Source organism: Lissotriton vulgaris, chromosome 1_1 (assembly GCF_964263255.1).
Source record: "Lissotriton vulgaris chromosome 1_1, aLisVul1.2, whole genome shotgun sequence".
NCBI lineage: Eukaryota > Metazoa > Chordata > Amphibia > Caudata > Salamandridae > Lissotriton > Lissotriton vulgaris.
Genome location: NC_141685.1, coordinates 2,135,165,164 through 2,135,181,067, shown reverse-complemented (window position 1 = coordinate 2,135,181,067; position 15,904 = coordinate 2,135,165,164). Strand labels below are relative to the sequence as shown.

At 47.7% G+C, this 15,904-nt stretch overlaps 1 protein-coding gene across 4 annotated transcripts in view; it reads right to left on the bottom strand.

The window, feature by feature from the left end:
* The window catches only part of BEST3 (bestrophin 3), a 261,060-nt gene that overhangs the window by 104,810 nt on the left and 140,346 nt on the right, over positions 1 to 15,904 (bottom strand). For 3 of the 4 annotated variants that reach the window (XM_086922001.1, XM_086922012.1, XM_086922019.1), the window contains exon 2: positions 11,181 to 11,275. The exons of the other annotated variant lie outside the window; for it this stretch is intronic. In XM_086922001.1, coding sequence (XP_086778127.1) covers positions 11,181 to 11,275 — 95 coding nt within the window. The remainder of the gene's footprint in view (positions 1 to 11,180; positions 11,276 to 15,904) is intronic. 4 annotated transcript variants of the gene reach the window in all.

Sequence of the window (15,904 nt, the reverse complement as noted above, 5' to 3'; positions counted from 1 at the left end):
ATCTCCCTAGTGTAATTTGGTTTTCTGGATTCACCAGGAGGGTGGGATCCAGTGGTGGTTGTGTAATTGTGTTCAAATGTGAAGGGTCCTTGTCCCTAGAGTAATGGTACCTGTGCCCCGAGGGTCGGGTTGAGGAATCAGGGGCGGTGGAAAACTGTCTTACCAGTCTAGGGGACGGTGTGTGGATGAATGTTGAGGTGCACGGAGTAATGGAGTGTAAGTTCTCTGGGATGGGGAGCTTGCTGAATCACCGATAATCCTGTCCTTCCTTACCCCGCTGAATGTGTAAAACTGTCTTACCGGTCTAGGGGACGGTGTGTGGATGAATGTTGAGGTGCGCTGAGTAATGGAGTGTAAGTCCTCTGGGATGGGGAGCTTGCTGAAACAACGATAATCCTGTCCTTCCTTACCCCGCTGAATGTGTTTGACGCATCATGTGTTCCGTATCCCGCTGGATGTGTTTTAGGCGTCAGGTGTCGCCCTGGCTGAATTTATGTTAAGTTGTATCCCGGACAAGGAAGACCTGCTGGCGCTGCCGCGGCTTGCCTTGGGGAGAGCTGAACGTTGAGACCTGCTGGCGCTGCAGCGGCTCGTTTTGTTGAATTTATGTTGAGTTGTATCCCGGACAAGGAAGACCTGCTGGCGCTGCCGCGGCTTGCCTTGGGGAGAGCTGAACACTGAGACTCATCTTGTTGCGTTTTAGGCGTCAGGTGTCGCCCTGGCTGAGTTATGTTAAGTGGTATCCCTGTTGTGTTTTAGGCGTCAGGTGTCGCCCTGGCTGAATTTATGTTAAGTTGTATCCCGGACAAGGAAGACCTGCTGGCGCTGCCGCGGCTTGCCTTGGGGAGAGCTGAACACTGAGACTCATCTTGTTGCATTCAGGCGTCAGGTGTCGCCCTGGCTGAATTTATCCTAAGTGGTATCCCTGTTGTGTTTTAGGCGTCAGGTGTCGCCCTGGCTGAATGTATGTTAAGTTGTATCCCGGACAAGGAAGACCTGCTGGCGCTGCCGCGGCTTGCCTTGGGGAGAGCTGAACGCTTAGTTCCCAGGTGGAAGACCAGTGGAGGGAGGAAGTTCCAAGACTGGTAGGAAAGTGTGTTCTGAGGGTGTTTCTCCTGGGAGAACGCGGAACCTCAGAAGTAGAGGTAGGGTGGGGCATTCTTGCCCGTGACCTCTGGCAAGCCTGAGGGTGCGGACCCTAGGTGGAAGGAACAGTGGTAGTCGTGGCTACCCTGAGAAAGGGAGTGGAGAAGGGCTATTGTGGGCCCGGGGTTACCACCCCCCACTTCGGATTAGCAGGGACCAGTGGTATCTGGATGGCTTAGGGCCTGGTCCTAGTCATGGACAACTCAGGAGTACCAGGAGGGTAGCCTGGTTGGGCCTATGTCTTCATTTTTTTTGTTAATTTTTTTAACTTTTATTATTTTTAGTCTGTGTATGTCTATCGGTCCGGCGGTGCGGGCCGCGTCCAAATTCTATCGCCCTGCAGCAGGGAAGTCCATCACGGTAGTGATTGGTCTGCCCTGCGTTTGGGCTGGGAGGGGCATGTGTTGGACTTGGCCCGTCTGGTAGGTCCGCCCCTGAAGTTTGGTGCTTATTATATGTGTCCGGGGAATGGTGATTCCCCTTCTGAGTGTGTGTGTGGTGAGAGAGACCTGCCTCCCATAGGAATGCATGGGGAATGTATGTGGCTCTGGTAGTTCCTGATGCGTGGGGGCGTGCCGGGTCGTGTTTGGTATGTGTGCGCTCGTGAGGTTGAATGCTACAAGATGATGTATGCAGCATGTGTGTGACTAGAAGGGAAGTGCCACTTCTAGACTTTGGTGCATGTGTGCAGTAGGTGTGCTGGTGTATGATTGGCTGAAGCCGGCTGGGCCTTCCCCACCAGGCTGGCTCCACCCCCTAGGGTGCGTCCAGTGCCCCTGGCCTGGCCAGTAGCATGAAATTCCTTATAACCAGTTCTGGCTGGTTCTCTCCCTGCCTGCCCCTTTTGGAGACCAAGGGAGCTCCTGTATAAAAGGGGGGTGGGCCCTCTTCTCTCTCTCTTCTTCTTCCTGCTTGGGTCCCCACCTGGGTCGTGCTGCTGCGTGGGCTCAGGGTTGGCTGGCCTCCCTGGGCCCTGCCCTGCTCCTGAACTGCTGATGTTCCCCTTTCCCTTCTAGGAGCTGATGTACTCCCCCTGAACTCCTGGACTTCCTATGGACCCTGATTTCTATGGCCCTAGCGCTTGAGAGCGTCTTCCTGCTATCCCAGCGCCCTGGGGGCGCTCATTCCTGCTTCTAGCGCTTGGGGAGCGTTTTCCTGTTGTCTTAGCTCCTTGAGGCGCTTCCTCCCGGCTACTAGCGCCATCCGGCTGTCCTAGCGCCTCGAGGCGCTGCCGTTCTGATCCTAGCGCTGGGAGCGCCATTGTCCACCAGCCGGTGCCACCCGGCAATGGCCCTGTTCGTGTGAGGGGCCCGAGCCCCCAGCGAGTGCCTACCTCGCTTGCCCCACCTCGCTGTATTTATCGAGCGAGCCCCGAGGCTCCTCGTTAATCCCCCTGGTATTCACCGCTGCAGCCCGGGACCCCTCGCGAGGCCCGCCCCCGGGCCGCGCTCTGATTGGCTGTCGGCCCGGGCTGGGCTGATGACGTTTCCCCGGGCCGCGCACTGATTGGCCGGCGGCCCGGGGAGCTGAAAGGACGACCGGAGAGAGCCGAGAAGGCAGGGGTCGGCGGGAGCCTACTCCGCGCCCCTGCGTCCCACCAAGGAGACTGCCGCTTCCCCCCCCCGGGGCCCCCCAGGAGCGAGAGGGTGGCCCGGAGAGCGGGAGAGACCGACGCGCTCGCCGACCGGTGAGTGAGGCAGGAGGGGAGGCGGGGCGTCGGGCCACATTGCCGGTGGCCGCCCCTCCCCTCCCGCGTGGGCAAACATGTGTTTAGAGGCCCGTGGGCCCCCCAGTAATGCCGGGTCCCCCGAGAGGGACCCCGCTTGGCCATACCTTACCCCCCTGAGCCCCGAGGGGCGCCGTCCACAATTTTAACCCTCCGAGCCCTCGAGGCTCCGTCACGGCCCCCGGGGGCGCCCATTGATGCCGGGTCCCCCGAGGGGGGGCCCCGCCTGCCCACAGTTCTTGTCCTGAGCCCCGAGGAGGCTCCAACGTGTCCCTGGCCCTGCCGGGGCCCCGAGTGGCCCCACCACGTGTCCCTGACCCTGCGAGAGGCTCCACCATTACCCCCTGTCCCCCCAAGCCTGCAGGGCTATGTCCAAGTCCCCCAGCGGCCCAGCACTTAGTGGGCCGCTGCCACGTTTAGGCTTGCCCCGGGCCCCTTGCAGCCCATTATGGACATCGAGACTTTAAGGCGCCCTTGCCTCAGGAAGGCCATCTGGCCTAGGGGGCGCTACTGACTATCATCAAAGTGTTGCTAGGAATTCTTATGTGTTGCCCTGCTGATGGGGGCCTCTGTGGTGTGCTGTACCTTGCCATTCCTTCCCTCCTGTATAACCTTGCCTCATGTATGTCTATACTGGTTAGAGTGAGTTCTATTGCTGGTTCTATGAGACCCCGGGGCGGGACGTATTCTATGCTAAGCTCCTGGTGATTATGTGTTCTAGTCCTAGTCCGAGGAAGCTCCCAGTGAATATGTGTTCTAATGCTAGATCGATCATGTGCCTACCCCTGGCAGGGGCCCCTTGGCCCTGCCCTGTTCTTTTCCCTTGTAACCCCTGCCGTACCTCGAGCCCCTTGTAAGGTGTATGTTCCTATGTGTCCTTCGTAATACAAAGACTATTTTCATATATATACTTGGTGTGGAGTTCCTTTTGTGGGGGGCCCGGGAGGTTGTTGTTGGTGGGTGCGTGCGCAAATGCTTCACACATGTCCTCCGAGATAGGCCTGACTGCCCGCGCCGCGTTACCTAGAGGGCGAGCAGGGGTCGACTTTATATAGGAGTGGTGGTCTCTGACTGGCTGTGGCGCAAGCCCTGGCCGGCCGGGGGTCCCATTTCCTACAGGTGGTAACCTAAAAATTTGACTGATGACACGTGAAAAGAACATTGCTTCAATTTTATAAATTGGTAATTTTCCTTGAGTCGTTTAAGGATTCAGTGTACGTGTTGTACATGGTCTTGTTCAGAGTTGGAATAAATCAGTATATTGTCAATACAGATAATAGAACAGACACCCAAAAATTCTCAGAGAACTACGTTGATAAAATATTTGAATGCCACTGGGGCAATACATAGCCCAAAGGGCATCACAGCTAAGGCCGTTGACCTTTAATCTAGGGAACTGGGTTTGAGTTTTGGCAATGACGCTGAACATCCTGTGATTCTGGGAAAATCCCTTAATCTCCCCGGTGCCTAACTAACATGAATGGGTTCTCATGTAATGCAACTGGTGCTATGTAAAGCGCTCTGATACCCGATTCGGGTCGAGTTTGCGCTATATAAAACTCTGTAAAAAAAACGGTATACTTTTTATCTTGTGTTGTGTTTTCAGTTTATTACTGTTTGAAGTGCTGCATAAATACTTTACACACTGCCTTTAAGTTAAGTCAAACTGCTTTTGTGCAACGCTGCCAGGGGACTAAGCACCGGTTAATTTGGGGTTTGCTTGTGTTTCACCCTGACAGAGATTGCTGTTTCTGCAGGAGTAGGGTTCCCACCCTCTTCAACCAGGAACCATATTTTTTACATCAGTTAACCAACTGCCTAAATAGAAGACATATTTTATGGCTAATAACCGCATCAAAGTAAACCCAGAGAAAACAGACTTTCTTCTCATCTCTCCAGACAAAGCTAACTCGCCGATCCAAGACTGGATGGATCTCCTCCTGGACATGGACAGACGCTCTTCCATCATTTTGAATGCAAAATGCTTTGACAGATGTCTGAGCTTTGAGAACCATATCTCCCCCATGGCTAAGAGTGCCTGTTTTCAGCTTAGGCTTCTTTGAAGATTCAGGAACCTTATCCTTGCATACAAACTTAAATCTGTCCAGGCAATGGTGCTCGCCAGACTTAGACTATGGAATGTCACTCTTTTCCAGCATTTCCAAAGTTCACCTGGGTCCTCTGAGAGCAGTCCTACAAGGACACAAAAAATTCAACCACATCTTCCCCATTCTGCGCTCCCTTCAATTACTTCTCATAGAAATGAGACTCATTTCAAAACTGCCTGCATCACTCATAAAGCCCTGCACTCCTCTTTACCCTTGTACTTCCCTGAGAAACTGAAAATCTTTGGTGCTGTCCAAGATTCGCATAATGGTAAATGGATCCTCCTTGAACCCCCCACCTTCAAGCATGAGTGATACATGAGCCAATCCTTCTCCGAAAGAACCGCACAATTATGGAACCCTCTACCTCTGCGCCTTCGCCTAACCATGTCATGCCACATTCAAAAAATACCTCAAAGCTCTTCTTTTTGAACTACAGCTGGCCTCACTACTCTTACCCTACTCACAGTTCTGTTAAGGGCAGACTAACCTCAACCAACACAAACAATTGTTATCTAGCTTATGGTACTGTACGTCCTGCCTACCACTACTGTGTTTTGCAGTTAATACATATAAAACATTCTACCTCACGTCGGACTAACCTGGTGTTCTCTCCACCTTTAATATTTCATGTATATCTTCTATTTGCTTTTGATATGTTCTGCTTTACAGTAAAGTTCTCTGATGCCTACAGGCCATGACCGAGCTATATAAAATCACAAAATACGTAAAATAACTACATAAATAAACAGCGCATTGCAGAATTTCTACAAATGACCTTGCTGCTAGATTAGAGCGAGTTCCCAAATTGGTCACTGTCTTTCACCTCGGGCTCAAAAAGTTCTGGCACACCACCTGGCAGTATATGACTTGGCATGCCATGATGTAGGCCACTGTGATGTATTCAAGCTTGCACTGTACATTAAGACACAATTTAGGGCCAAGTTTTGTTCTCCCTTAGTTTAGTCCTTTCTGCCTCTGCTGTGCGTAGTCACATATAATACATTTTGTTTTACGACATTGTTCTGGGAATATGCTGTACATGTTGCTTGTTATTCAGTGACTCTTCCTAGAATTTAATCTGCACATATTGTACAACATTGCTTTAAATGTATAATAACATAGTGTACTGTTTTTCTCCACTTGGTCAGCAACAGGTTCTACCATAAGACACAACATGGTCGCACATCTGCACCTTTCCAACACAGTAATTTCATCATATAAACTGTGCCACGTTCCGTTGGGGTCTAGAGAGGAGGATCCCGGCAAAGAGGGCTATTCTGGAATGACCACATGTAGCCCTGCCTGAACTAAATTTACACTCATGATGAGGACCATCTAACTACATACACCAGGTATGAGGTCCTAGGCCAATCACAGATATCACAAATATATTCTTGTGCTCACACAGTAAGGGTAGACATAGGCAGATATATAATTTGTCATGATTGGGATGTTTGTCCTATACACCCTGTTAGTAATGCTAATTACCTTATTTAGTTTCATCTGCCTCATGATTGCAGTACATTTGCTTCATAATAGACTACAATAGTTTCAATAAATGTATTGTAAACCTTCATGTCATTCTTATGGGCATGCATGAGTGAGTAAGTGAGTAGCGAAGGGGAGGATCTGTTTCCACGGTTCCCTTGAGGACTAGAGGGTCATGTTCAAGGTTACCAAAATCATCTGCTCCTCTGGGAAGATTAGGAGGTGAGGCATTGTGAGCTAGCCAGGATTTGGTCTGACAGGTACTGACGTTGTAGAGAGACTCAGTCCCCACATTCTAACGTCCTGTCGTCCTAATACACAGTTTTGCTTTACCAGCCGAATCAGTGCAACAACAACACAGAACACTCTATAGAAAAAAGCACATTTCTTTCCACATCACAAAGCACAAGTAGTTACGCATTATCTTACTGAGCCCATACAACTCCAGTCTTAGAAAGGCAAGCATAATTCTGTCATTAAAGCAAAACAAGTTTGAGCCAAACCATCCACCTTTCACTACCCAATAACGAATGGGCCATTTCTTTCATGAAACAGTACTTAGACATCCCTAAATCTTTTTTAAGTATAGTAACATGATGACCCAGCGATAGTCCTTGTATTAGCTTTTGATTTCTGTTGTGGATCTGAGGGAGGAGCTATCACAACAGAGATACTCTTGTGCTCTGGAAAGTGCCTTCTATGATAAGCACTCCAGTCTAGACCTTCTAATTATTTAGAGGTTCAGAGGTCAATTTTGAGTCGAACTGTCTCACTCTAGATTCAGGCTTGTTTTATCCCTATTGATTGGCTATCACAGGAAATAATCAGGGTTCAACAAACACCTTAAATAAAAGCTCCTCGTAAGCCCGCTTTTTGTTGTCTATCCCTTTCAAATCATAGGTTTGTGGATAACGTGGATGTGTTCCTTAAAATATTTTATGTTATGTTATGTTTCATGTTTTAAAGTCACCCTCACTTTTTCACCTCACACTCGTTGTCACTTACTCATGTGAGCACCTGATATTTTAATAATCCTCATAAATAAATAACATACGTTATTCTGACTTCCATGTCCCTGTGCATATTACTTATCGCTCCCTGAGATATTGATTATCAATAACGACTGTGACACCTTATCCCCCTAACGGAGACTACCTACCTTGGACCTTCTTGGGCCATTTCGTAACCACTGATTTGCATGTGGCTGGGTCACACTGGAATGGCATGGTGTGCAAAAAAACAATTTATTTATGCTCAGATCTCTTTCCTGGGGTGAATGTTTGACATTGTTCAGCATTCCGTCCATCAATTGTTCTTTTTGCATTTGTCAATCTGAGTGGGACAAGTACCGTGCTCACCATGCCATTGGAGTCAAGCTAGCCTGTCTGATGATGGGTGATACCCTGAAACCGGTCCCAGGATGTTTGTTTCCGGTCCAGGGAGGATGAGGACCTGGCGTGGCAGTTCAGGCCAGACTATTCCCATGTGGATCAGGGTCAAGACTGATCTGCATATGGCTGGGTCCGTACTAGAATGGCATGGTGAGCAAAAAACAATGGCTTTAGGCCTAGATCTCTATAATAGGGGTGAATGTTTTATGTTGCTCAGCATTCTGTCCATCAATTGTTCTTTTTGCAGTTGTCTATTGTGTATTTTGGATGCATTCCACTCGGTTGCTTCTGAGCTCACTTTGCCCAAAAACACCCAAAAGCTGTCTTTTCTCTGAAGGACAGTAAGATCTTTGTTAGGGAATATGTGACGTTACAACACCACATATTTCATCGCAGTAGGTAACAACGCGGACGTTACATCGTCCGCGTTGTTACCATGCATGGCATTACAGCTCAAGAAGTTTCGACGACTTGGTGGTGCACTGGATTTAGGAATAGTATAAATTACTATTCCTACTCCGGTTAGCGCAACAGCAGAGAATGTGTTGGACTTAAACTCCAACACATTCCCTGGTGTTGCGCGCCATCTAGCGCAAGTCGTAGAAACGACTTTCGTTGTAATGCCATGCATGGTAACAACGTGACGATTTAACGTCCGCGTTGTTACCAACGCACGCGGTAGTCACAGCGTTGTAAACGCTGTCTCCCCTCTTAGGGGATGTGTACCTAGGCTTTGCTGTTAGCATCGGGACACTCCTCAGAGTAGCCATGCATTCTACAAATCCCTCTCATTCATTCTATTGCATGTCAAGGCTCTTACAAGCGCTTTAACATTCAGAGGGGCGATACAGATTTGGAAACTTTGTTAGGTAAACATGGGCCACTGACCCCATTATTCCCAGGTATAAAACAAGAGATGGCCAGAGCGTAGACCATTTTATTATCCATTCTATGTACATGAATCACACATGTTTACTGTTGGTACCCTCAAGATACATTAGAGGTATTTAACAAATCGTTAGGTTCAATAATCAATATTTCATATTAAGTATTACTGCTCTTTCTGAAGTATAAAAAAGGCATTCTTCTCTACGAGAAGAACTTAATGTTATTTACTTGTCTGTTGCAGGCAACGCATGACACAGACGTACTTTCTCAAAAAGCTGCTTGCAATTAACCTGTCTCTCTTTAATTCATTTTATTAGATTTTTGCTATTTATATAGAACAGACTTGGCTTTGAGGAGCAGCACGAGGGATACAAGCTGGGTGTTAACATTTGCACGAGAGGTCCTTTAGTGTACATGCCCATCACACGAGATGCACACATGATTCCTGGCCGAATGCACAATAGTCTTTCAATCATCATCTTGAACCAAAGGTAAACACTATTTCGAATCGTGCCCAGCCATGCAGACCTTGATCAGGACATACATTCAAATGAAAGTAAATAGTGCCACAACTCCGATGGTGCTGAGAAGTCATCTCGGAGGGTCTGCCCACTGCCTGCAGCGCCTCCCTTGCAAGCCTAGAGACCTAGAAGGCGCGACACTAAAAGGCACGCAAACGGCCTTCCCATCATCCACCAGCATGAGACTAAGGATGAAGCTACAGAGGGACCTCAGATTCTCCCCTACGCTCCCAATCAGGAAATAATCAAACTCTACCAGTTACCTTCTTGGTTCCATTCTGCACCCGAACTCCTTCCTGCCCATCCCACTGAGTTTCTCTGCCTTACATGCTCTCAGCTACTGTAATCAGTTATATCTAGTGATATGTCTAATGTTTACTTGAGCTTCACTTTGATCCATTCATAAAAAAAACTGTGGTTTGCTTCAAAACAGTGTATAAAATGGTTTAAATACATTTAAAATGTAGAATTGCATAATATGAAATCGAGTAAACTTTCAGTGTATTTTCTATGAAGTAGGCTTTCAGAACCGAGTTGTTTGTTTGTGAAAGCGTCGGCCTGCATATACTTTATTTCACTATTTAGGATTTTCCTTGTAGGGCCAGACTGGAAGCCATAGGCGATATGATACAAAATGGGGGTCCCAGTAAAAAATTACGTGAGCGAAAACTTTGAGAATATTTTAAAAAGGGAGGAACAAATCGCAGACAAAGCCTTCCACACACTGTTATTTAATCACAATGTGCTTATTCACATTACATGTACCAAATTGATAACACAATTGTCATAGTGCCCCAGGGAAAGGGAGGGTAAAGAATTGTGACTGTGTTAGTTGTAAATGAAAAAACAAGACAAGTCATTTTTCACTAAAGGAACTTTTAAGTGTGTGTTACTTTTAAATTGTTTTTTGGATATGTATACTTTATGGTTGTGAAATACCAAATAAAGTAATTTTTTGACTTGAGAATTGTGACTGTGTAAGGAAAAAGGGGATGTGCAAGGTGGGTCGAAGTGCAAACAATGGTATCATTACCTATTTCATAAACAAATGATACAGCTGGCTTCAAAGCACCTAGCCAGTAACATGAGGGAGCAACTAATGATCTATAGTTATAAGAAAACCATGCCAGCAACGCTAATATTTAATATTTAAAATGGAGGTTGCGCCAACTGGTGTATAATAGTTGACGGCTACTATTATACACCAGTTCCTCCCTTTTTAAAATATTCTCAAAGTGTTCGCTCATGTAATTTTTCACTGGGACCCCCATTTTGTATCGCACAGCACCCTGGTCCCTAGTGACTTTATTGGGTAACCCTCCCCCCCCCCTATTTAATAGAAGCCAGAGGCAGCCGTCGTGAAAGTGATCAAACCAGCCCCACACTGCAGGAGGCCAGGCCCAGAGGTAAATGCTGGGGCATAGCTGGGTCATGCAAGCACATCATGTTCTAAAAGCAAAATTTGACCTTGACCACTGGCAAAATGGAAAATTGCATGCTTGTTCTCCTCGCCTTTTTCACTGCAGATATATATAGGCAAAGTTCCAAAAAAACAGACTGTCTACACCAACTAGATCTAGTAGAAACCATTTTCAACCAGTCAGCTAAAATTTTCGCCACGTTTCGTTACTCAATCCTCGTGCTCAAGATCACTTCGCGCATTATTTATATAGGAACAGTGATTTATTAAATTCTGCTACAAATACATACATTCAGTGCAAAACACACATTTTCAGCAGCCGCTTAAATGTTTGGTGGAAAAGCCATGTCTAAATGCATTAAGCACATGGAAACAGAGCAGTGGCCCTTTGACCCGGCATGCCCGATGGGTTTAAAACGCGTCATGCATGTGATTTACGGCCTCCGAGCAGGAGAGCTGCGTGGACTCTTTCCAAGAGCCAGGAATACTTACCGAGCACGAAGGTGACCGGGATTTGCTCAGCGTATTTGTCACAGTACAATGCTAATTTTTCAAAGTATCGTTTCTCGCTTTCTGAAAGATAAAACCTGAAGCAGAAATAAAATGTATTTGTAGACTCCTCTGCCGTTCTCGTTTGATGGTTTTATGACTGACAGGAGAGCATGCGAAAAGCAAAAAGCACAGCACACACTTAACAGATAAATAATATATTATTATGTATATAGTGCTTTGTAAAGCAGCTTGCCTTGCGACAGCGCTGCAAGTAATAGGGAGGCAAGTCAATGCTACTCTGAAATTATTTTTAGTACCATGTTCCTCCAGGGGCTACCACAGTTACTGAAGTATGTGGGCCATATTTACTGTTCCTAATAATTTCTTCAACGCCGCGTAGTAAGGCAAGTTGTGGAGTTTCGTGGATGGGAGAGAGCTGAACAGTGTCATATTTACCAAGATGTGCTGCTGTTCAGCTCCTTCTATGCGCTGGCACACTTGTGGCTGTCTAGTGCTAACGCAGGCAACCTTGCAACATAGTGCTGGGGTGCCTGCGTTACGGGAAGGATTGCTTTTTGGGCAGGAAGGGACACTTACCTGCACAAATGCAATCCTTAGGGGCATATTCCATATTCTGCAGAGTAGAGTGGCGTAGAGTGGAGTGGTGTAGAGTAGTGAAAGTGGAGTGGAGTAGAGCAGAGTGGTGTACAGTGGCGGATCCTCCATGGGGGCGTTTGGGCGCCGCCCCACTGCTTTCTCGCCGTGCGAGAAAGCAGAAACAAATGGTAGAGAACTACCATTTGTTTCTGCCTTCTCGCACAGCGAGAAAGATGAAGTTCCTCCTGGTTGCGAGAGTGGGAGGGGTTACTCGAGGGCAGGGGGGAGTGGCTTTCCCACTGCTGTTAATACTGTCTGGTTGGGCAGCCTCACAGAGGCTGTCCAAACAGACAGTATTAACTGTATTAAGAAAGCCGCTCCCCCCTGCCCTCGAGTAACCCCTCCCACTCTTCTGCTCTCTGTATGCTGCAGCATACAGAGAAATGACGTGGTGTTGGGGCAGCCGGCCGAACCAATCACAGCGCTGTGCTGTGGTGGAGGCAGGCTGCCTGAAGCCTTCCTGCGTGACGACGAGGAATTCGAAAGTAAGAGCTAGACGGCGTCGGCGGGAATCTGGTGGAGTCTCGGAGTCGGTGAAGGCGGGAAGAAGGTAAGTTTGACTTTTAAATTGTATTTATTTTATTTATACCGCTTCCCCACCACCCGTAATGCCGGCCGCGCCCTCATGTCTTGTGTAATGTTTTGGTGACGTTTGGGGGCTGCAGGGCAGTCTCCTCGATGGAGTAAATAGATTGATATATTCGCTAGGTATTTAAATGACATGCTTATACTGTTTCTTAATACACATACTCCACCAGAGCTGAAAATCGTGCCAATAAATATGATGATGGTAGTACTTGAGAGACATTTGTCACGCTCTTCCGGTTTCTGCCTGGTTCCTTACTCTGCTGGTGCACATAGTCATATATGTAGGCTAAGGCACCCACCTAGCCTAGGTACGATCATTTCGAGGCCAGGTTCTCTTTGGTTAGTTTATTTCCCTTTCTGTGAAATTGTTGTTGATTCCATCCACTGTCGTCATTGCCCTGATAGACTACACTCAATCATGCTTGAGGCTGTTGGATAAAGCAGTCTGGCAGCACCAAATGTATACGCTGTATTTCTGATTGTAAATATATTCTATCAGCCTCATTGCCTTTGTCTGAATATTACTACTTTTCGCATGGTTTAGAATTCTGAGGCTGTGCTTTAAATGAACGCATTGAGAGAGCTCCGTTTGTATAATATTATGAACTTGTCTGCGCTTTCCTTTATGATGGTGGTTTAACAGCAGCACTGACCATATGTCCACTCGATTTTCAATTTTTTCAGAGGGGGGTTCGGGCACGTGCGCTACGCCCGCCACTTTCAAATGTCACCAGCCGCCACTGGTGGTGTATATTAGAGTGGCGTAGGGTAGTGTCGCGTAGAGTACAGTGGTGCAGAGTGCCATAGAGTGGGATGGGGTTGAGTAGCGTGGAGTGGTGCAGAATAGAGTGGAATGTCGTAGAGTGCTATAGATTAGAGTGGCCTAGAGTAGAGTGGTGTAGAGTGGCATATAGTGCAGTGGAGTGGAGTTGAGTGGCATGGAGTTGAGAGAAGTAGCTAGAGTGGTGTAGTGTCATAGAGTGGTGTAGTGTCATAGAGTGGAGTGGAGTAGCATGGAGTAGAGTGAAGTGGACTGCAACTGAGTAGAGTAGAGTCGCATAGAGTAGAGTTGTTTAGAGTGATGTAGTGTGGCATGGTGTGTGCGCCCGCGGCCGCTCCCCCCCACCACGTGAACGCGCGCAAACCTCCCCCCCCCACCTGCCTTTCATACCGGCCGCAACTGGGTGTCATGCATTTGGAGAACACTGGTGCAGCTGTGGGGGGTGCTAACTGGGGCTCTTTCAGGGTGCGATGGCTAATGCAGTTGTCTTTGGTGCTTTGTAATATTTTAATGGTGACACAACTGCACATGTATTATAGTGCTGGATTGATGTGTAGTGGCGTCTGATGCACCCTTGGGAACGCTGTTGGTGCAGAGAGCATGGGCGCTGGTGCAAAAACGGACTGGTGCGGATGTGGGCGAGGCCGTGACAGGCATCAATGCTGCAAAGTGTGGTCATCGACTTATAGGGACCATGGTATAACAATTTAGGTTCACTGGCACTTCATGGATGCAGTAGCATGGAAGCTTAGGTAATTGTGAATAATTGAGCAATACTAATGTGACTGTGTCGGTTGAGGGTCATTTAGGGAGCACCAGTGGGTCCCTGGTGCACCTGTTGTCGAGGGGAGTGGATGGGTCGCGCCCAGCATATTCACTAGTTTACACCAACCGATTGATGGTGCAGCTTGAGCGGCGGATGAGCATTAATACAGTTGTGCAAATCACTGGTTGTGCCGGGGGGGTGTTATTTCATTAATGCGGTTGTGAGAGGGTTGGTGGTGCCTAGTACCGCCGTCTGGGGTGGGTGGACACTGGTACAACGGGGGCAGACTTGGTGTTCACTAGTACATCAGTTGTGGGGCAGGAGTCGGTGGGGCTGGCACCTTTGTGTATCTGCTTTTGGGCAGGCTCATCACGAGTGCATCCGTGAGTTTGTGGTGGATCACTGGTGCAACAAGGAGGGATCAGCCTTCACTCGTGCAGCTGCCGGGAAAAGCTATGAGCGAACTGGGCATTCTATTTTTAAGTGGATGAATGGTTTACTAGTGCTGCTGCAGTGCACTAGTGCAGAAGGGAGCCTGAGGTGTTCATATATTCATCTTCGAGGACTGCGGCATGTTCACTGGTGCCGGTAAGGCTTCGCTAGTGCAGTTGTTCGTCGGGTTAGGGACGCACTGGTGCAGATGTGATGTAAAAGGTCGAGCCCTGGGTCTGCTTCGGGCTGCATGTGGGGTATATTTGGGTTCACTGGTGCAGCTGTGAGTAGGAATGTGGTTCACCAGTGCTGTAGTGGGAATGAGTGGTGCAGGTGTGCAACGCTTGCAGGCACTGCAGCCTCTTCTGGTTTGCACATTGGACACTGGTTCAACTTTGGGGTATTCTATTTCCATTCACCAGTACAGCTGCAGCTGGGGTGGGGCGTTCCAGCATGCAGCTTTTGGGGTCAGCGCAAGGCACCATTTCTTTTTGTGCTAAGTGGCACTTGCTTTCCGGGTATCTGTAATGAGCAGGGGCAGTTGGGCATTTAGGATATAACTACAACCTGTAATTGTAAGGTGTTCTTCTTAAAGCGCCTTGAAGCTTCTCCCTTGTACATGTGGCGGGTGCCTCAAGGTCATTCATTGGAGCAGGCCCATGCTGCATGCATGACGTCAGCTCCCATGCAGCCTGCAGGCAGCCTGCTTTTGGAGATGCATCTCGAGGGAGGAGACGGTGCAGCTGACTGTGCAGCACCTTCTCCTAGAATCTACCAGGATTCCTCTGTTTTGACAAATTAAGTTCCACATTTCAGTAAATTAACTTGCTTAAGTAACTGTGGGTAAAATTGACACTTTGTTTTTAACTATCTTTTATTTCAATACCTTTTTTGATTCTCCTTTCTGCCGCAAGGATGTTTTACGCCTTCTACCTTAACTTTTATTGGAGTGGTCAAGGCGGTACATGAAAATCGATTCACATGACGCTGGTATTCATGAACACAGAAAATTAATTTAAAGAAATTGTGTCAGCATATTGATGTACAGCACTGCACAGTCAATGAATGTATTTATTCTATAGTTAAAAAAATTACAAGTGTATCAGTGTGTTCAATGGGCAAATGATAACATCAGCATACGCAAAGATTGCCCTCTATAGCTCGTAAAAATTGGCAATTTCTTAAATGATAAATATTTAAATCGTAGTGCTTTATTAACTTTCCTGCTTCCTCAAATTTGCTTGAAAATGCACCATTTATCCACTTTTTTTCAAATTTTTCTCGGGGGGAGAACCACCCTGGACTCCCCCATAGGTTCTTTGGGCTCGCTCAATCCGCTAGCTCGGCGTAATGCTGTACAGCAATAATTTGATGCTCACTGCTTTCAAATGTCACCAGCCGCCACTGACTGCATTAGTGGCTTTAGGCTGCAATTTTAAATTGTGGTGAATTTATCGGAGTACCCATGACAGTACTGGTACCCTAGTAAAGTGGGTGTTA